This window comes from Arachis hypogaea, chromosome 10, assembly GCF_003086295.3.
Source record: "Arachis hypogaea cultivar Tifrunner chromosome 10, arahy.Tifrunner.gnm2.J5K5, whole genome shotgun sequence".
NCBI lineage: Eukaryota > Viridiplantae > Streptophyta > Magnoliopsida > Fabales > Fabaceae > Arachis > Arachis hypogaea.
Window position 1 is genome coordinate 61,748,242 of NC_092045.1, and position 21,159 is coordinate 61,769,400.

The 21,159-nt window shown below is 37.7% G+C and overlaps 1 protein-coding gene across 3 annotated transcripts; it reads right to left on the bottom strand.

Annotated features, from left to right (window-relative positions):
- Nucleotides 1-1,433: 1,433 nt before the first annotated feature.
- Nucleotides 1,434-6,946, bottom strand: LOC112715630 (E3 ubiquitin-protein ligase MBR2). Of its 3 annotated transcripts, none has more exons than XM_025767406.3 (7): nucleotides 6,486-6,798; nucleotides 5,807-6,084; nucleotides 3,503-5,237; nucleotides 3,075-3,125; nucleotides 2,376-2,474; nucleotides 2,155-2,298; nucleotides 1,434-1,950 (listed from the first exon to the last, which is right to left on the bottom strand). In XM_025767406.3, the coding sequence occupies exons 3-7, from the start codon at nucleotides 5,216-5,218 to the stop codon at nucleotides 1,819-1,821; spliced, it is 2,142 nt and encodes a 713-aa protein (XP_025623191.1). In that variant the 5' UTR covers nucleotides 5,219-5,237; nucleotides 5,807-6,084; nucleotides 6,486-6,798; the 3' UTR covers nucleotides 1,434-1,818. The 3 variants fall into 3 exon arrangements, with proteins under 3 accessions (XP_025623191.1, XP_072060976.1, XP_025623192.1); XM_072204875.1 differs by lacking the exon at nucleotides 6,486-6,798 and adding an exon at nucleotides 6,277-6,477; XM_025767407.3 differs by lacking the exon at nucleotides 5,807-6,084 and having other exon boundaries at nucleotides 6,486-6,946.
- Between the last annotated feature and the right edge of the window lie 14,213 nt (nucleotides 6,947-21,159).

The window sequence follows — 21,159 nt, forward strand, 5'->3', positions numbered from 1 at the left end:
CTACGAGCATCAGATCTCCGACTGCATTGCCTGTTGCGCCAATCCTAGTAGAAACACTGAAAATTTGTATTTATTTTATGTTGTGTTGACTACTAAACTTTTAAACTTATTTAATTATCGCTTGTTAATTTTTTTGTCATTGAATTTCATGGATTAAGACTTTGTTAGTTATTGTATATTTGTTTGTTGATTTCAATTTGATGACTTTGTGAAATAATATGGTAAGTTTTTTTTTGAATTGATTGAAAAACCGAACAAACCGAAGCAAACCAAACCGAATTTAATTGGTTTGGTTTGGTTCGGATGGTCTCGGTAAAAAACCGAACCAAACCGAACCGCATATTAATTAAACGATTGGATCGGATGACTTTTCTCTAAAAAACCGAATCAAATCGCACTACGAACACCCCTAGATACATGTATTAAACTATTTTACTTTGATAATGGCATCAAAATTAAATTCCAATATTATTACCTAAGATACATATACCTAATTAATGAATTCTATGATAATACTTTTGATGAATGAAAATGCTCCACAAACCACAAAATTAATCCCCACATATTTATGTATTTATACATATTATTTTATATATTTTTTAATAAAATAATAAATACTTAGAGTAATCAAATATTTCACACACAAATAATTAAGCATATTATGATAGAATAATAAAACATTTTCATAGTAATATAATCAAATATTTTTATAAAAGTTAAATTGCTCATTCAATTCTTAATGTTTCATTAAATTTGTAATTAAAATTTTTAAATTAAAAACTTTCAATTAAGTCTCAGTTTGTAATTAACTTCTTGTCAAGCCGAAAACGACATGGTTAACAAAATATTCTAATATTGAGAATACTTTCAAAATTTGGGATTTAATTCTAGCTTTTTTTGTTTTGCTAATAAAAATCTAATTACAAAATTCAAAATAATATAAACACCTAATTAAAAATTTTTAAATTATAAATACCTAATTATAAATTTAGTAAAACTGCATAGAGTAACGAAATAATTTAAAATTTTACAAACACTAAATAAGAAAAAACTTAGTAAGATCACAGAGAACGGAAAAATGTTAAAAGATTTTACAGAACGTATATGTTGAAAACTTTTTTTTTTTAATTTTTCCTCTACGATAACTTTCTAAGGCACTTATCCACTAAAGTATTAAACTATAATAAAATTAACGATCTTTGAAAATAAAGATAGCTATAAAATCTTAAAATGAAGAAGTCTTGACCCAAAGAGACAGCGAAAAAGTGAAAAACAAATCAACTTCAGAGCATTTTGGTAAAGACCTACACACAATTGAAAAGATTAATCCAAAAGTACTAGCTCCTCACTTCGTAACTAATCTCCATTGAGTCAGTTCAAACAAGCATTAGGTGAAACTAACAGAATAGAATTACCAGGTATTGTAACAAATATTTTGCAAGCAACTAAAGGCAATCACTAATCACTTAATAATAATACTCTTGGCAGCCACCAGTCTTAAATTTATGTTGAAATTAAATAAAATTCAAGTGCTTGTTGCTATCATAAATGACATGAAAATAATCCATTACGACAGTATAAACGAAACTATTATAAGTCACCCACCAATGTTTCTTGATTACCATTTTTCTTGTCTTTTTTTCGTCTTTTTTTTTCCCTCTCCCAAACGATGACAAAGGAGAGGTCAAGTCCTCATAAGGAAGAGGAAGTTCATGACGGTAAACAAGTCATAGATAGAGCCATATAAAGATCAAACTTAGACACAATAGGGAAATTTCCTTCCAGGCTCACATGATAGAGCCATAGAGGCTCCCCCTATCATGTAGCTAAGCCTGTTGTTTTGCAAATGGGGCAAAGGTTCTTCTGCATTAGCCATTGCTTGATGCAATTACTGTGAAATTCATGTCCACAATCTAGCGAGCCAACATTCTCTCCTTCAGTATAATCCTCCTGCAGAACATTGGAGAACAATAACAAATGTTATAAGAAGAATCCCCTCTTTACTTTAAGGGTGTGTTGGGGAGTTTGGGTCTTGGAGGAAAAGATAGAAGAAGAAAAGGGCTTCAAGAGTAAGACAGACTCCCTTTTCCTCATTGAGCTGTTTCCTTCCGAACTTGCAATTGCACCTTAATTAGCTGAGACTATAACTCTTACCTGACAGATACAACAAGGCTCAAGATCTGTAGAAGACTCCGCCATAACAGACATGTATATTTGCTGTTTCATCGACTTCAAAATGACATCCTCGCTCAATCCAGTGCTGACATCTCCAATTCGCTCCTCCAATGCCAACAATTCCTGCAGTTCGACTTTAAGTCAGAAGAAATCGCAGAAACATTGCCAATGTAGAGGAATAACAATCATTTGTTTTTTACCTCATAAGACATGTTATCAACATCAAGGCGCATTTCTCTGTGCCTGTCATGCAGTTCAGCCATCCCATGATATATGAAAGGGTCAAAAAGCATATAATCCTGACATTTCACAAGTGGCAAAGGAGAACGTCCTTAAGTTAGCATTTTCAATAGAGTAATACGAGGTCCACAAGAATATGGCAGCTGCCACAAAGCAAGTTACCAATTCAGCTTGTTCTTGCTTCAAAAATCAAAAGCAAATGTTTGTCTTGTAACTTGACTATAGGCACAAAAATGCATGCGAGAGAATCAACAACAAAATAAAGTAAACATGGAAGGTGTAGCCTGTAATTTTTCTTTTTTCTTTTTTTTTTCTTTTTTAAGCATTTCTTATCTACATTCAATGATAGGGTATGCTTGGTGATAATTGCTCACATACAGTCCAAAATCCAAATGTAACATACTTTTTTTTTTTTCTTTTTTTTAAGCATTTCTTCATCTAGATTCAATGATAGGGTATGCTTGGTGATAATTGTTCACATATAGTCCAAAATCCACATGTAACATAGCATTTCCTTCTTAGATATCCATAAGATGAAGGAGAAGTAGGGACATTGATATATCATTAAGGGTGATCAACCAAAGCAGATAAAATTTCCAAGATGGATTTCACAACACAACATATGATCAAGAGATATGCTTATGCAATAAATTTAGAACCTCAGCCCTTAAGTTATCACCCCTCCGCATTGCAATCAAGACTTGGCGAATCTGGCACAGAGAACAATTAAATTAGGTCAGTTAGACTGATGGTTGCATCAAGATGACTGTTAGTTGGCTAAAACAGCTAAGCAATCCTGTTGACAAGACAAGAATACTGAAAGAAAATGAAAAGATGAGAAAGAACTGCATACATAATTAGATGATAACATCAAGTCAACAAGACCATAAATATTTTTACACAATGGTACGAATCTTGAAAATTCGAACTGCGTATAAACCAATGCATATTCCTAAGGTCTAAATTCTTAATTCATGGCTAAATGAATAAACTTTTACGGGAATTCCAGCATACCTGCATCATGGTGTAGCCTAGAAATAATAGTGCAAAATATTCCATAAAAAAGAATATGAAGCCAAGATTATACCTCAGATATTAGTCGGCGTCTTCCCTCATTGTCAACGGTTAATGCTCGCGGAGTAGAGAGTACATCGCCACCCCTCCTTTCCATCAACAATGCTGCTCTTAGATATGGTTGATTGTTGCGGGACCCCTGAGTAATAGAAGAAGATCCTGAAGAGGATGGAGCAGAATGACCATTCTGAACACTGGATGCTGAGCTAATTGATGGAAAAAGAGACCAAGGACTGAACTCTGACAATCTTTGCAGATTATCTGTAGGGACTTCAGGGTTAACAATCCAGCTGGGATTAGGTAATGGAACGATGTTTGAACTAGATCCCATCCAAGATGTAGTAGGTACACCTCCAGAATTGTTTACATTAGCAGAGGATGTACGCCATGGTGTTGGTTCATGTACTGTGGGTGCAGGTACATTCGTCGGGTGCCCAGAACTCTCTCTTGGAAAAATTCTTATATTAAAATCTTCCTGTACGACTCTTTCTACAGAGTTATGAGAAGTTGAAGATCTAGCCCCTCTAGGGTTAGAAGCTCTATTCCAAGGAAAAGGAGGCATGTTAAGGGGAGGTGACTGGTTCTGAGGAGCACCAGAATTAGCAGCATTTACTCCAGGCGTTAACCTCAATTCCAAAGAATCATTAAATGAGTGGGAGCCAGGTATTTGATGGGGAGAAGAATGATTATGATGCCTAGAACTCACTGTTGATGGTAAATTGAGAGGTATAGATTCCTGATGCTGTACATGGGCCATTCTCCTATCAAAGTTTCTGAGAGGCCTTTCCACATTTTCTGGGACATTTATTAAGGGAAATGCATCAGTTGCTCCTTGGCTCACTTCACTTCTCAAGTTCAGCTGTAATGGAGGAAGAGTGACAGGAACATCCTCTAAGGGCATTGAAACATTTAAACTGCTTGAAACATTAAGATCAACAGGATTAGTGGGCCAACATCCATTTTCGGATTGTAAAAGAGTGTTTGAGCTTCCTCCAGTACACAGTTGACCAGAACTACCTTCAAGGGCCTTTCTCTTGCAGGAAGAACCCCAATTAACTAAAGCGGAACTTGAACTGCCACTATTTCCCCAAGTCATGAATCCAGGGTTTTTGGATGAAGTTCCAGTATGACGATTGTATGAAGCACTGCTGAATGCTGTTTGCTCTCTATCATATCCACCACTATCATTGTGATTCACACTGCTACTTGCTGCTATGCCTTTCCCACGGTTAGCAGCTTGTGCTGTGTGCTCCATATCTAGATTACCATTCTGGGTTATATGACTGGAGCTGGATCCTCGCAAAAAAGAAGGCTGAATTCTAGAATGATTTCCATGTAGATTAGTATTTGAACTAACTGGAAAAATCATATTATTTGATTCAAATGACCTTTCCTCTGTTCTGAGACCATCCTCGGCAGTAGCACTACATGATGAAGATGGACCATGTTCAGATTTTAGACCTTCATCATTGACTTGGTTGATCAGATTCAGTCTAGAACTCGGTTCACCAGTATTCCAGCCACTAAAACTCTGTATGTTAGGACCAGTAGCTCGTAAACAAGCAGTCTCGCCAGTGGACCCTCTATAATCTGACAACCGGAAATCTACGGTACTTTGCACATGATTCAAGGAAGACTGATGATTCATATCAGTGCCGCTCGAGTTAGGCCCTTGCATCATACCAACAATAGCAGGGAATGATCCAGTTGTCCTTCTTTGACCTTGCATCAGAATCAAGCTATTACACCTAAATTGATCACCAGAAAACATATATTAGGTTCTCATAGGCTACAACAGAGCTGCATAAAGTGGCATAAAGGGACCTTTGGTTATGAAACTGTAGAGCATAGCATGCTTTATCACAGACCCGGTCAAAATTTAGATTTATTCAACCAATGATTAGAATGAGGTAAAACACACAAAAATACAATGGGACCAATATTATGCATTTCAGAAGAATGGATATCAATAAAGAAAAAAAAAAAAAACAAACTCTTTTATAGGTTAAGATATAAGAATGCAATAGTATTTTATTACTATGCGCTGAAAACTTTCCTGACAACTTATATTTATTTTTCTGTCATTTAAGAGGTAAAAACAACTGGTATGGGGAGGAGAAAAGGATCTCCTGGAGGGTGAAACCTCCAGTGTCAACATCACATAATCTACAACTATATTAGCATAATGCCATAGCTCTGATAACAAATAAATCTTAATGCAAGCACATTAGACAGAAGCTTGTAATTATAAGAGAGATTCACTAGAAAAATATACTAATCATTTGTTAAGTTGAGAAATGAACACAGGCAATTTTACCTTGTGCTGACTACAAACACTAAAGCTTAGGTGTTAGGAGAAAACCACGAACAGTTTTAAAATTTTGCAATGATGTCTCAATGCAAAGCTTCTACTCCCCTTCTTTCTCAGCTATACCAAAGAGTGCAGTATGCAATGGTCAATGTTTGCATCCTAAGAGGTAAGGCACCGAAAAGCTAAGACACTACATGAGCCTCACAGTAACCAGGTGAAAATCGAAGACCATCATGAAACTGAGTGGAACTTTACAACACCCAAATTCTAAATTCCCATGCTTTCTAAGACAACCAAAAATAATTAAGCTTAGGTTAATCCAGCTGCGAAACTAAAATTAGACAAATAAAAAATGAATTTTAAAAAAATACTTATTGGAAAATTTAACAAAGACAATCAAGCCTTAGAAATTAGAAAAATCGATTATATCTTCCGGAAGAGCAGGGTTAGAAAATAGCGAAATTGGGGATGAAAACCTAATTGGTGAGCGCGTTCCTCCACCCACATAATCGACACAACGGATTAAAGAAATGACAGAAAAAACTCGAATTCATACATCTCTATAACCTAAAAAGGGGGAAAATTCATTAGCATAATCGAGTAACATAGGATTTGACGAAGGAAAATTCGGTAAAGATGAAACCAGAGAGAGAGAGAGAGAGAGAGAGAGAGAAATCGAAGTTACCCGAAAGGGATCCCTGGATTCAAATTGGGGTGGGTACGTCAGAAATCGAGGGTTTGATTGGAGAACCGTTTCCAACTATGAATATGATGATGGTTATCTTCTTCTTCCTTCCTCCCTTCTTTTATTTATTATGTTATGTTATTTTTCCCTTAACTTTTATTATATAAATATTTATTAATTATTTATTGTATTATTAAATGAGTGAGGAGAAAGAGGGCAACAAAAGACGACAAAAGGATGATGGAAGGAAAGCATGAGAGGGAGTGATTAAAGGGAGAGAGTAGGAAGCAGGCAAGCACAGTAATCGATCCATAATCCCTAAATTAAGATTTGTCAGAGAGAAAGAAAGAGTGGTGTGTGGACCAACCCTCCCTCCATTGGGTACCATTTCCATGGCAGTGAATGAATGGCTCATGCACCTTTTGTTAGGTCGCATATAGACTTGTTAGTAGTTTACCTTCAAATCACCACATTAAATGTCCACTAATCCACTAATATCATAATGTGTTTCTTTTGAAATTGTATATAATTTAATTAAATTACATTAATTCAACTTGATAACATAGATACCTAAAGAGAGCGCATAAATAATTATAAAATAATATTTGTATATTAAAAATTAATTATTAAATTAATTATTATATATTAATATATAAATATATTAATAATAAATATATATTGTTTAATTTATTTTTAATATATATTTTATATTTTAATATATTTTATACAAATGATCAATTTAATATTTATTTCTTGCATATGTTTAGTATAATTATAAATAATATTTTGTGTTATTATTATTTGTGCATAATTAATATTTATTGCTTCAAATTAACTTCATAACTTAAGCAATTTTTATAATTGATATATATTTTGAAAATATTTAATTATTATATACATAGTATATAATCATTTTTTAATGGAAAAAAAATTATAACCAAGTTTTATTTCTGCATAGTCATCAAAAAATAAAAAATTGGTCCAGTTCTAATAATCTTTTGACATTATATTCAAACCCTTAGGATCAGGACAAAAATTTATTACTTATTTAAATGAGTAGATTATTAAAATAATATTGAAAAAATTTTGACATCAATAAAAGTTTAAAAATACTAGATAATCAAACAGTTTTTAAAATAAATCTAATTAAGTTGAACAATTAAAAGAAAGGAGAGAGATGAGAGAGAGAGAGAAAGCGTGGGTGGGAAACACAGAAAGGGGTAGGAATAGGAAACATGACGATGATCCGAAAATTTGGAATCGAGAAGAGTATCGAAGGCTGGAGCATGATTCTTTTTCCATCTTCATGGATAACCTTCCTCAAGACATCTCAAAGAAAGAACTTTTTCAGCTGTTCAATTAGAGTGGACGTATAAATGACATATACTTATCACGCAAACAAAAAGGTGATAACATATACATTTTTACTTTCGTACGATATACTACGAAGGATGGGGCATTGAAGGCAATAAAGGAAATGAATCGTATGAAGTTGAGAGGAAAAGTTGTATTCGTGGGGGAAGCAAAATACAGAAGGATATCGGGTACGAAAGACACGAAGAGACCTCAGAGAGGAAAAGATGATCAGAATAAGTTGGGTTGGCAGCCAGAACGCGAGGAGGCTAGCGACGTGCGGTTGAATACTTTGGAGCTCAGAAAGGCGAAAAAAAAACAAGATCCCAATATAAAGGGGGGGACTAAGAAGAAGATCGAGGTAACGGTGGCAAAAGAAAATCTCGATTGGTTGCAGAGAAGTCTAATAGGAGGGACGAAAAAGGCCATTGATTTTTGTTCTTTGAAGGATATGATCGAGATAAACATGCCTCAAGTCATCCAAGTACGAGAGCTGGGTGCATATAAAGCCCTACTGACTTTTGATTCTGTGCTGAGCGCCGAAGAAACTTACACTTTTAAAATGAATAGTCTTCTACAAATCTTCCATAGTGTATGGAGATGGGAAGAGGCTGAGAGGAGTGAAACTAGGAGAGTGTGATTGGAATGCTATGGAGTTCCTCTACATGTATGGTCAGCGGACACCTTCAAAATGATAGGAGATCAATGGGGGGAAGTAGTTGGGTGTGATAATTTGACCGAATCGCGCAATTCCTTTAGTGTTGGACATGTGCAAATCGATACAAGCGTGCTGGATGTAATCAATGAATGGATACATATTACAGTATGTCTCAGTGGTTTTGATGTTCTGGTAAAAGAGGTAGGACGAGAAACATATGGCCTGGGGTGTTGATGCGTGAGCATCTTGTCTATCTTTTTCTAGTGAATTTGCATCTAATTTGTTGAGTTTAATTTAAGAATTAATTATATTTTAGCCACTATGGATGCTATTTTGAGTTTTGTGCAATTTTATTTATTTTAGGTAGCATTCGGAGGGATTTGATGAAGTTTCTGCAGAGAAAAAGAAGAAACCAAAGAGATGACTAGCGAAGACCGACGCGGACGCATGGCTCATGCGACCGCGCGGAATGGAGAAATCACAATGACGCGATTGCGTGCCTGACGCGAACGCGTGGACTGGAATCTGCACAAATGATGCGAACGCGTCACATGCGCGATCTGCAAAAATACAAATGACGCTGGTTACGATTTCTGGACTATTTCGACCCAATTTCCGGCCCAGAAAATACATATTAGAAGCTGTAGAATGGACAAATCAAGTGGTCTCCACCCATAAACTGAAAATCTGTTAATTAATTCGAATTTAAATTCAAATCTTATCTTTGAGGAAAAGATATTATTTTTAATTTTTTATTTTTAAACCTATTAGGATTAGTAATAAATAGAAACTCTGTACATTTAGACAGGTACCAGATTGTTACGAGAACCCTTATTTTTCTTCTCAGAACCATGAGCAACTAATCCTTCATTGTTAAGGTTAGGAGCTCTGTCTATTTGTATGGATTTATTCATTTAATCTTTCTAATTTAATCCATGTTTAGATTTATATTTCAATAATTGTTTTCGCTCTTTAATTTATGAATATGGGTGGAGCGGAAGTATGACCCATGTTCTAATTGAGTTCTTGTAAAACTTGGAAAAGCTCTTTATTTGAACAACAGCTTGAAAACATATTATACTGAATTTTAATTGTTTGTATTTAACGGGATACGTGACATATAATCCCTTTATTTTTGGATAATTAGAATTCTTTTGGCATATAAACTAGAAATTGATCATCACCCTCTAATTAGAATTAATTGACCAAGGAATTGGCAATTAATGAATTTTAGAGGAGACTAGGAAGGTCTAAGGAATTAAGGTCTAGTCATATATGGTTTGCCATGAAATTAAATCTTGCATGATTAAAATAGTTAGTAAGAAAATAAATCTGGAAAAATAGATAACTCTGAAACCTTAACTGTTTTCTCTAATATTTTATTCCGAACTTATTAATCTGCCTGTCTTTGATATTCTGAATTTACACTTAAACCATTTGAACATCTCAAAACCAATTTCTGCTTGCCTGACTAAGCCAATCAATCAATCATTGTTGCTTGATCCATCAATCCTCGTGGGATCGACCCTTACTCACGTAAGGTATTACTTGGTACGACCCGGTGCACTTGCCGGTTAGTAAGTGTGGGTTATAAATTCCGCACCAAGTTGTTGGCGCCGTTGCCGGGGATTGATAGTGGTTAACAACTACCAATTGTTTGATTGCTTAGATTAGGCATTTTAATTTTAAATTTATAAAAATTTATTTTAAAAAAAAAACAAAAAAAAATTTTTGACGGTATTTTCTTTTTTTTCCTTTACGTTATCTTTTTTCTTTCTTTTCTCTTTTACGTTATTTTCTTTTTTTTTTTCTTTTCGTTTACCCCCCTTTTTTTACGCCGTACCTTTTTTCTTTCCTTTATTTTATTTATATAATTTAAAAAAAATATATATATCTATATATTTCAAAAAAAAATTTAGCACCAATATCTTTTAATTTCTGAAATTAAGTTTGGTGTTGGCTATTTATTATTCTTCTTTTTTTATTTTATTCAATATTTTTATCTCTTTACACAGGTTACATCACTGGAAATTCTCTGCACTCTAACGTAGAGATTCCTATTCTTTCTTGTTTTCTGGTTGTTTATGCGCAGGAACAGAGACAAAGAACATCTCTTAGACTTTAATCCTGAACTTGAAAGGACTTTCAGGCGGCGTTTACAACAAGCAAGGCTTTACAAGGCTACAGAACCCACTATGGATCCTAATAATAATGCTAATGTCAATGTGGCAAATCCGAATGGAGATGATCAACAAAAGAGAGTTCTTGGCTCTTATTCTACCCCTACTGCAGATCTTTATGGAAAAAGCATTGTGGTACCTCCTATTGCTGCGAACAACTATGAGTTGAAGCCTCAACTGGTCACCCTGGTGCAATAAAATTGCCAGTATCATGGTCTTCCCCACAAAGACCTAAATCAGTTTATTTCTAGTTTTCTGCAAATTTGTGACACTGTGAAAACAAATGGAGTAAACCCAGATGTATACAAACTCATGCTCCTCCCGTTTGCTCTGAGGGATGGAGCAAAGCTATGGCTGGATTCCCAACCCAAGGACAATTTGGATACTTGGAACAAGGTGGTTACTGAGTTTCTCATAAAATTTTTCCCACCAAAGAAGCTGACCAAGCTTAGGATGGAGGTTCAGACCTTCAGACAAAAGGATGGTGAGACTCTGTATGAAGCTTGGGAGAGATACAAGCTACTGACTAGGCAATGCCCTCCAGACATGTTCTCCAAATGGACACAAATAGACATATTTTATGAAGGCTTGGGTGAAATGTCCAAAATGTGCTTAGACAATTCTGCAGGAGGTTCATTGCACAAGAAGAAGACACCGGAGGAGACTATTGAGCTGATTGAATTGGTTGCAAGCAACCAATATTTATACTCCTCTAACAGGAATCCTGTGAATTCTGAAACCCCTCAGAAGAGAGGCGTGTTGGAAGTAGATGCTATTAATGCTCTTCTTGCTCAGAACAAGCTGATGTCTCAGCAAATAAATCTACTTACTCAACAGATGGGTGGCATGCAAGTCTCAGCTATCAACACCCAAAATCCACCACAGGAAGTCTCTTATGACATGGCAGGTAATTTTGTGCAAAATGATAATTATGATTATGCTCAACCTTCTTTTGAACAGGTGAATTACATGGGGAGTTGTCCTAGGAATCCCAACAATGACCCATATTCTAAGATATACAACCAGGGATGGAGGAATCACCCAAATTTTGGATGGAGGGATCAACCTCAGAGACCTCAGAACTTCAACAATAATTTTCAGGGCGGTTTCCAACAGAACAATGATTTGGAAGCAATATTGACAGGTTTTAGACAAGAATCCAGAGCATCCATCAAGAACTTGGAGATTCAAATGGGTCAAATAGCCACCAGAGTTAATGAAATTGATCAGAGGACCACTAATAACCTTCCTAATAACACAATTCCAAATCCAAGAGAGGAATGCAAAGCTATCACTGTGATAAGTGGACAAGTGGCAAGTGCAGAAGCACAAGTTATGCAGGAAACCAGAGCCTCCATTAGAAATTTAGAGGTGCTAGTAGACCAACTGAGCAAGCAAATACTTGAGAGGTCTGCAAGTGCATTTCAAGGTGACACAATGGTGAACCCAGGAGAAGATTGCAAGGTTATTCAATTGAGAAGTGGTAAAGTAGCTGGTTCTGAGACCAAGGTCAATGAAGAGCTAGTTGAAAAGGATGCTCCAGAGGAGAAGAAGGAAGAAGTAGAGCACGTCCCTCCAAAGCGTGTAGACAACCCATTCCCAGACTCTCTTGACACTTATCCTACACTGCCAAAGGCTCCTGAGTACAAGCCTAAGATGCCATATCCTCAGAGACTACAAAAGGAGACCAAAGACAAGAAGTTCTCAAAGTTCTTGGAAATCTTCAGAAAGTTACAAATCAATATTCCTTTTGCTGAGGTTTTGGAGCAAATGCCTATCTATGCCAAATTCATGAAGGAGCTGTTGTCAAAGAAAAAGCGTTTAAAGGGAGATGTGACAATAGTCCTGACTAAGGAATGTAGTGCTATAATTCAGAATAACTTGCTAAAGAAGATGCCAGATCCAGGGAGCTTTCAAATTCCATGCACCATTAGGAGCACAACCTTTGAGAAAGCCCTATGTGATCTGGGGGGAAGCATAAATCTAATGCCCTTATCTGTGATGAAAAAGCTGCAAATCCAAGATGCACAACCCACAAAGATAGCATTGCAGATGGCAGATAAATCTATGAAGCATGCATACGGATTAGTGGAGAATATCTTGGTCAAAGTGGGTAAGTTCTTCCTCCCAGCAGACTTTGTGATTCTGGACACAGGGGAGGATGAGAATGCCTCTATAATTCTAGGAAGACCATTCCTAGCCACTGGAAGAGCTCTGATTGATGTAGAAGTGGGTGAATTAGTGCTTAGAGTGCATAATGAGCAACTGGTCTTTCATGTCTTCAAAGATATACATCCAACAGGTGAAGAAGAGAGGTGCATGCAGGCTGAGCTTCTTGATCCAAACCTTCAAAAACCGCCTGATTATACACAGCAGAATCTGCAACTCAAACCTCCCTTGGTAACAGTCAATAAAATTCCTCCTGACATCAAACCTAAGTTTGGTGTTGGGAATGCATCATCTACCAAGGAAGAGGTTCCCAAAAAGAAGAAAGTACCCAGAGGATGGAGAAACAAAAAGATCCCCACTGAAGGTGTCTCCCCAGGAATGAAGGTAGTATTGACCAGCAATCCAGCATGGGTTTATACAGTAATCAGAATCCTCTCTCTGGAGCATATTAAGCTACGTTATGGAGACACAGGAAAGAAGTTCAAAGTAAGGGGTGAAGAGCTGAGCCCCTATGATCCTCCTCCTTAGGGGAGCTGACCGTCAAGCTAATGACGATAAAGAAGCGCTTGTCGGGAGGCAACCCGATAATTTCGTATCCTTCACTATTTTTTCGTAGTAGTTTTTCTTAGTTATTTTATTTTTGTTGAGTTCTTACTAATTTTCTGATCATGCAGCTATGTTCTCCCAGGAACCGAACACCTCAAGCTATATAAAAAAAATATTTCAAAAAAAAAGAAGCCACGCGACGCGACCGCATCAGCGACGCGTCCGTGTCGCAAGGAGAGGGGAGAAAATAAAAACGAACAGAGAGTCACGCTGGAGCGTGGCTGGAGGCGTGCCAGTGGCACAAATCGCCCCACGCGACCGCATCACCGACGCGTCCGTGTCATGTGGGAATATTAGCCTCCCACGCGACTGCGTGACCCACGCGGCCGCGTGCCCTGATTTTCGACGTAAAAAGGGTGCACAACCAAATATTGTGCTAGAGTGGTGCTGGCTTGGTGCTAGACGCATAATCCTTATCACGCGACCGCGTCGTCGACGCGTCCGCGTCATTCCCTTCTGAAGCCACTCACGCGATTGCATGCCCTACGCGATCGCGTCACCCCAAATTTGGCAAATATTTAAATTCGAACAGAAAGTTGTGCAGGCGCGAGGCTGCACTCGCGCCCGAAGCATAACATGGGTCACGCGACCGCGTGATCGACGCGACCGCGTGAACTAACTAAAACGCAATCACGGGAACGCGTGCCCCACGCGTTCGCATCGCTTACGCCACACTAGTTCACCGCGCAGTTTTCTTTCTCTCTCTCTCGCTCCCAATCCTAATTCTCTCTTATTGTTTTATCCTTTTATTTTTCTTTCCTCATAATATTTATCTCTTTCTATTTTCAGTTCTTATTTGCTTGAGGACAAGAAAACCTTTAAGTTTGGTGTTGACGCTTCGCTTAGAGCTTTTCTGTTTATTCCTATGGCACCAAAAGGGAGGCGAATCATCTTCACGGAGGAGCACAACCTGAAGAATAAAGCGACCGCTAGGATAACTAAAGTGGTTGAGTTCCTTTCATTTTTATTCCTCCTTACTTTGTTTGTTGCATGATCTTTTATTAGTTAGAATTCTAGGACTAGTTTTTTTTAAATTTCTTTAATGCTGAAAAGATGTTTCATGTACCACTCACTGAACTTGAATCTAAAAAGAAAAGAAAAAGAAGTGATGTATTGCATGAGAAATTGAGTTTAATTTTAAGAATAGTCTTATTTACTTAAATGTGGTGGTATTTTCTATGATTTTTGAATGCATGATATGAACAGAGTATATTTGAATTTGAATCAAGGGATGTTGATGTATAAGGAACAGAAATATAGAGAATTATTATGCCTTCTCTGAAATAAATAAAAATTTAATCCTTGAAGCAAAAGAAACAGCGAAAAAAATAAAAATAAAATAAAAACAAGGTCCAAGGCTCTGAGCATCAATGACTAGGGAGGTCAGACATGATTAAAAGCTCAAAGAGTTGTTTCCCTAGTCATATGCTTGTGGTGTGATTGTGTCAAGTAATCCTTGAGACAGAGCACTTAGAGTCGAGATCAATTACATTTAATAGAGTATGCCAAAGGCTTTGAGCACCACTATCTGGGAGTAATTAAAAGAAAAATCAGAACTCAAAGAGAGTTCCCCAGTTAAGTGCTTGTGGTGTTTCTGTGTCAAGTAACTCTTGAGACAAAACATTTAAAGTCACGGCTAGGCTCAAGGTGCAAAGCACCAAAGAAAAATAAATTAAAGTAAATGTTGCTGTGTTCAAGGATTAAACTGAAATGTAAAGATCAGAGAATTCATAATATCATCCGGATTCTAACTCTGAATGACAATAACATTCTTGATTCAAAGGAGAGTGAGATGCCAAATCTATTCAGGATTACAGTTATAAACCCCACTATAAAAAGAGACATGAGCTTAATCGAACTCTCATACTCATGCAAATTCACATCATAAGCTTATATTAGTCTTGGTTGCTTGAGGAGAAGCAACAGTTTAAGTTTGGTGTTGTGATGCGTGAGCATCTTGTCTATCTTTTCGTAGTGAATTTGCATCTAATTTGTTGAGTTTAATTAAGAATTAATTATATTTTAGCCACTATGGATGCTATTTTGAGTTTTGTGCAATTTTATTTATTTTAGGTAGCATTCAGAGGGATTTGATGAAGTTTCTGCAGAGAAAAAGAAGAAACCAAAGAGATGACCATTGAAGACCGACGGGGACGCATGGCTCACGCGACCGCGCGGAATGGAGAAATTGCAATGACGCGATCGCGTGCCTGACACGAACGCGTGGACTGGAATCTGCACAAATGACGCGAACGCGTGGATGACGCAGATGCGTCACATGCGCGATCTGCAAAAATACAAATGACACTGGTTACGATTTCTGGACTGTTTTGACCCAATTTCCGGCCCAAAAAATACATATTAGAAGTTGCAGAATGGACAAATGAAAGTGGTCCCCACCCATAAACTGAAAATCTGTTAATTAATTCGAATTTAAATTCAAATCTTATCTTTGAGGAAAAGATATTATTTTTAATTTTTTACTTTTAAACCTATTAGGATTAGTAATAAATAGAAACTCTGTACATTTAGACAGGTACCAGATTGTTACGAGAACCCTTATTTTTTTCTTTGAACCATGAGCAACTAATCCTTCATTGTTAAGGTTAGGAGCTCTGTCTATTTGTATGGATTTATTCGTTTGATCTTTCTAATTTAATCCATGTTTAGATTTATATTTCAATAATTGTTTTCGCTCTTTAATTTATGAATATGGGTGGAACGGAAGTATGACCCATGTTCTAATTGAGTTCTTGTAAAACTTGAAAAAGCTCTTTATTTGAACAACAGCTTGAAAACATATTATACTGAATTTTAATTGTTTGTATTTAACGGGATACGTGACATATAATCCCCTTATTTTTGGATAATTAGAATTCTTTTGGCATATAAACTAGAAATTGATCATCACCCTCTAATTAGAATTAATTGACCAAGGAATTGGCAATTAATGAATTTTAGAGGAGACTAGGAAGGTCTAAGGAATTAGGGTCTAGTCATATATAGTTTGCCATGAAATTAAATCTTGCATGATTAAAATAGTTAGTAAGAAAATAAATCTGGAAAAAATATATAACTCTGAAACCTTAACTGTTTTCTCTAATATTTTATTCCCAACTTATTAATCTGTCTGTCTTTGATATTCTGAATTTACACTTAAACCTTTTGAACATCTCAAAACCAATTTCTGCTTGCCTGACTAAGCCAATCAATCATTGTTGCGTGATCCATTAATCCTCGTGGGATCGACCCTTACTCACGTAAGGTATTACTTGGTACGACTCGGTGCACTTACCAGTTAGTAAGTGTGGGTTATAAATTCCACACCAGGTGTAAGTTGGTAAGTATGGATGATGGAGGTACAAGCAGAAACAAAAAATTGAATGGTGCAACTCTTGGCTTAACAGAAAATGTTATAAAATTGGCACGGCAAATAGACATACAGGAATTCAGGGATGACGTAGTGGAGCTGTTAACGATGGTGACAAGAGACGGTGAAGAAGATAAGGACAGAATGGTAATTTTAGAAGAAATTTTGAATGAATGGAATTATGACAATTTAAATCTCAACCTCATGAATATGGTAACGTCTGATTCTAATCAAGAGGGAATTAACGAAAGGGCTAATTTTGTGGGAGGGGATCTAGTGAGTGATGAGGACGATTCGGAAAGGACTCAATCTGAAATTCTTGAGAACAGACTAAGTGGGCTGCGAGCAGGTGTCAAAGGGGGAAAAAGAATAATTTCAAGCTCTCATGAAAGTTGGGCCAGATACACTAGTTGCTACAACAAGGGCTTGCTATTGCAATTGGGCCCTAATCCCCCAGCTGACCCAATTGAAACAGGTGCTGGATCAGGAGCTGCTGGTGGGCTAGGCTCCTATCAACCGAGTTGGGCTTCAGCTAACAACGCTGGTGCAAGGTTCTCTGATCCATGCGTAGCTGCTCCAGGGAAGGTCTATGGCGATGGACTGCTGCAACGAACGAGCAACCACGCTCACAGCGAGATGGAGAGGGCGAAGTGGCAAACAGTGGGGATATAGCCATGACATCCGATGTTGGTGGCTGCTCGCCCCTCTCTGGCACGGTGACTCGCGCCGCTGAGAAAGTAGTGCGTTTATGTGCTTCACTGGAGAAGAGAAAGGCTAAAGAGGGGTCGATTGGGCTGACTGATGGAGACAGGTTGAATGACAAAGAAGCTGAGATGAAGGAAGTTCAGGGCTCAACAACAAGGGGCGGCAGAGGTGACATACACGATACTGACGGAAGCGAAGGGATAGGGGAGACAAGGGATGAAAGGGAAGTGGCTGAGACCACGATTATTGAGGGTGATAACGAGGTGGTTAGTGAGACTGGAATGAGGACCTGGGCACAGAAACGTGGGATTCATGACTTGGATGTTGAAGAACGTACAGGTTCACTGGCAGGCAGGGAGAGCTTGGCGCAGCGTAGGGATGAAGTTGAGGGGGCTGCTAGGGAGGGAGTAGATGTTGAAAATATTGGGGGAATGAGTGACAATCTGAGTTAAACGTTAGAGGAGCAAATGCTGGAAAATAAAAGGACATGGGATCTAGCAGTGGAATCCGGCGCAATTCTATATGACGAAGAAGAAGATATAATGGCCATTCTCCAAGTTCAGAATGAGGAAAATGCTAAAAAATGGTTGGTAAAACAGAAGGCGAAAGCAAGGTGATGCAGACCTAAAAACTCCAAAAAGGTGCGTAATAATATCCTAAAATGATTTTTTGTTCTTGGAATGTTAGGGGGTTGGGGGGTGATGGGAAGTCGAGAATGGTTAAGGACTTGAAGACGAAGAATAGATTGAATATGCTAGGGCTAGTTGAAACTAAAAAACATGTTGTGACGAGATTTGATGTTGCACGTCTTTGGGGCTGTAATAGTGTAAGTTGGGAATATGTTGCTTTCGATGGTGCTTCGGGTGGGTTATTGTTAATGTAGGATGATTTCATGTTCAAGATGAATAATTGTTATAAAGGGAAGAGATGGCTGTGTGTTGAAGGGGTCTTATTAAAGAATAATTTCAATTGTGCATTCTTTTTGGTTTATGGCTGTGTGTTGAAGGGGTCTTATTAAAGAATAATTTCAATTGTGAATTCTTTTTGGTTTATGGTGCTCATGTTAGAGAGGAAAAACTTGTTGTGTGGGAGGAGTTGAGCTATGTTGCTGGTTTATGTCAGGTCCATATAGAGGAAAGAAAAGGTGCTGATAGTTTAACTGTAGCTGCTGAAGAGTTTAAATCTTGGATACAGGATATGCACTTGGTGGACTTGCCGTTTAATGACCGTAAATATACATGGTTTAGAGGCTGCTCATGTATTTGGATTGATAGAGTGATGGTCAGCCTGGAATGGGTTGAGGAATTCGCAAAGACTCGGTTAAGAGGAGGACCAAGGGGTTTGTCAGATCACTGTCCATTGATAGTAGAAGATACTAAGATGAGAGATGGCCCAAGACCCTTTAGAAGTCTTGACTCATGGTTTACTCATGAAGGTTTCCTAAGAATGGTTAAAGAGGAATGGAAGGGTTTAGGGGATATAAACTTCACAGACAAATTGAAGGCTTTGACAGCTCCTCTGGGAAGATGGCACAAGGTCAATTTTGGGAACATGGATACTAAAATTCTGCAGTTTGATGAAGAGATAAAGAAGTTGGATGACAAAGTAAGTAGTGGGGTGTATGATGGAACAATGGAGGGAAGAAGGAAGGCGTTGGTAACCTGCTGTAAGAGATGGTATGTCCGAAAAGAGATGCATTAGAAGCAGATGTCACGATCTAGGCATGCAAAGAAGATGGACAAAAACACTAGGTATTTCCACCAGATAGCTTCCGCTAGAAGGATGAATAACAGGATTGATACTCTGATGATTAATGGGAGGTTGGTTAAGAACTCAGCTAGAATAAAGATTGCTATCCGGGAGTTTTACAAGAATTTGTATCATCAAGAGGAGTCTCCTAGGGTGTGCTTCAGGGATGGATTGGTGACTAGGATATTTGAAGAGGAGTCTGTGGAGCTAGAGGTTTTGCCATCAGTTGAAGAGATTAGAGAGGCAGTGTGGGACTGTGAATCATCTAAAGCACCAGGCAGTGATGGGTACAACATGAACTTTATCAAGAAGTGCTGGGATGAGATCGGGCTTAAGTTTACGGCAGTTGTGATTGCTTTCTTTCAGATAGTCAAGTTACCTAAGGACGCTAATACCACTTGGGTTGCTTTGGCTCCTAAGTTTGTTGGGGCCAAGGAAATCAAGGACCTTCTCCCGATTAGCATGGTTGGATGTGTGTATAAGGTGATCTCTAAGGTGTTGGTTAGGAGGATGAGAGCCGTGATGCCAGGGCTGGTTAGGGAAACTCAGAGTGCATTTGTCAAAGGTCGCAAAATTCATGATGGGGCACTCATTGCGTGTGAAACTATGCATTGGCTCAAATTAAGGAAAAAAGAGGCAGCAATCATCAAGCTAGACTTTCAGAAGGCATATGATAGAGTTAAGTGGAGCTTTGTGGACATCGTCTTACAGAAGATGGGTTTTTGGAGAAGATGGAGGGCTTGGGCTATGGAATGCATGGGCACAGCTTCTATGTCAGTGTTGATAAATGGTTCACCCAAAAAGCCGTTTATGATGGAAAGAGGTTTGAGACAAGGTGACCCACTATCTCCCTTCCTTTTTGTACTTGTTGTTGACGTGCTCCATAGAATGATCGGTGAGGCAGTTTGAAACAGCAATATCTCCCCTTTGTTGGTTGGGGGAGACAACATAGCATTATCGCATCTTCAGTTCACAGATGACACTATTTTGTTCTGTCCGCCAAAGGAGGAAACTATAAAGAACTACAAGAGACTCTTACGCTGCTTTGAGCTGATGTTGGGGTTAAGCATCAATTTTGACAAATCCAATTTAATTCCAATCAATTGTGACCAACAATGGGTGGATTGTATGTGTAGCTTGTTGGAGTGCAAAGAAGCTACCCTACCAGTCAGATACCTTGGAATTTCTCTAGGAGCTAATCCGAGGTTGGTCAAGACTTGGAAGCCAATAATAGATAAGGTGGAAGAGAAACTAAGCTTATGGAAGTCAAAAGTGCTAAACAAAGCTAGAAAGCTAGTACTTATCAAAGTTGTTTTAAATAGCTTACCAGTATATTACTTAAGATTGTACAAGATGCTGAAGGCTATTGCTGAAAAATTGATCTCCTTACAGAGAAGATTCTTGTGGAGTAAGGAAGACGGTTGGTGGACGAAATTGTGATTCTTAATTAATGGCTCTTTGGCATGTGCCAAAGAGAACTAATTTAACTAACTGATTACTTTCTGTTCACAATTCCGTTCAACTAACCAGCAAGTGTACTGGGTCGTCCAAGTAATACCTTACGTGAGTAAGGGTCGAATCCACAGAGATTATTGGTTTGAAGCAATCAATATTTATTTTATTAGTCTTAGTTAGGATGTCAACAAGGTTATTTGGATTAAGGGTGAAATTACTAGATTTGATAAAAGAGGGAACAATGTTACTTTGATTTGCAGCACTGGAGAATATGTTGGAGTTTTGGAGGTGCTTTGTCCTCTGACTTCAACTCTTCCTTGAACTTCTCTTCTCACACGCAGGTTCCTTCCATGGCAAGCTCTATGTAGGGTGTCACCGTTGTCAGTGGCTACTTCCCATCCTCGCAGTGAAAACTATGCTCACGCACTC

Coding starts and splice junctions, on each gene's coding strand:
- LOC112715630 (XM_025767407.3), bottom strand. CDS start 5,218: ATGCAAGGTCAAAGAAGGACAACTGGATCATTCCCTGCTATTGTTGGT. Junction 3,126..3,502: donor GACGCCGACTAATATCTGAG/GTATAATCTTGG, acceptor TCTCTGTGCCAG/ATTCGCCAAGTCTTGATTGC. Junction 2,299..2,375: donor TTGATAACATGTCTTATGAG/GTAAAAAACAAA, acceptor GTCGAACTGCAG/GAATTGTTGGCATTGGAGGA.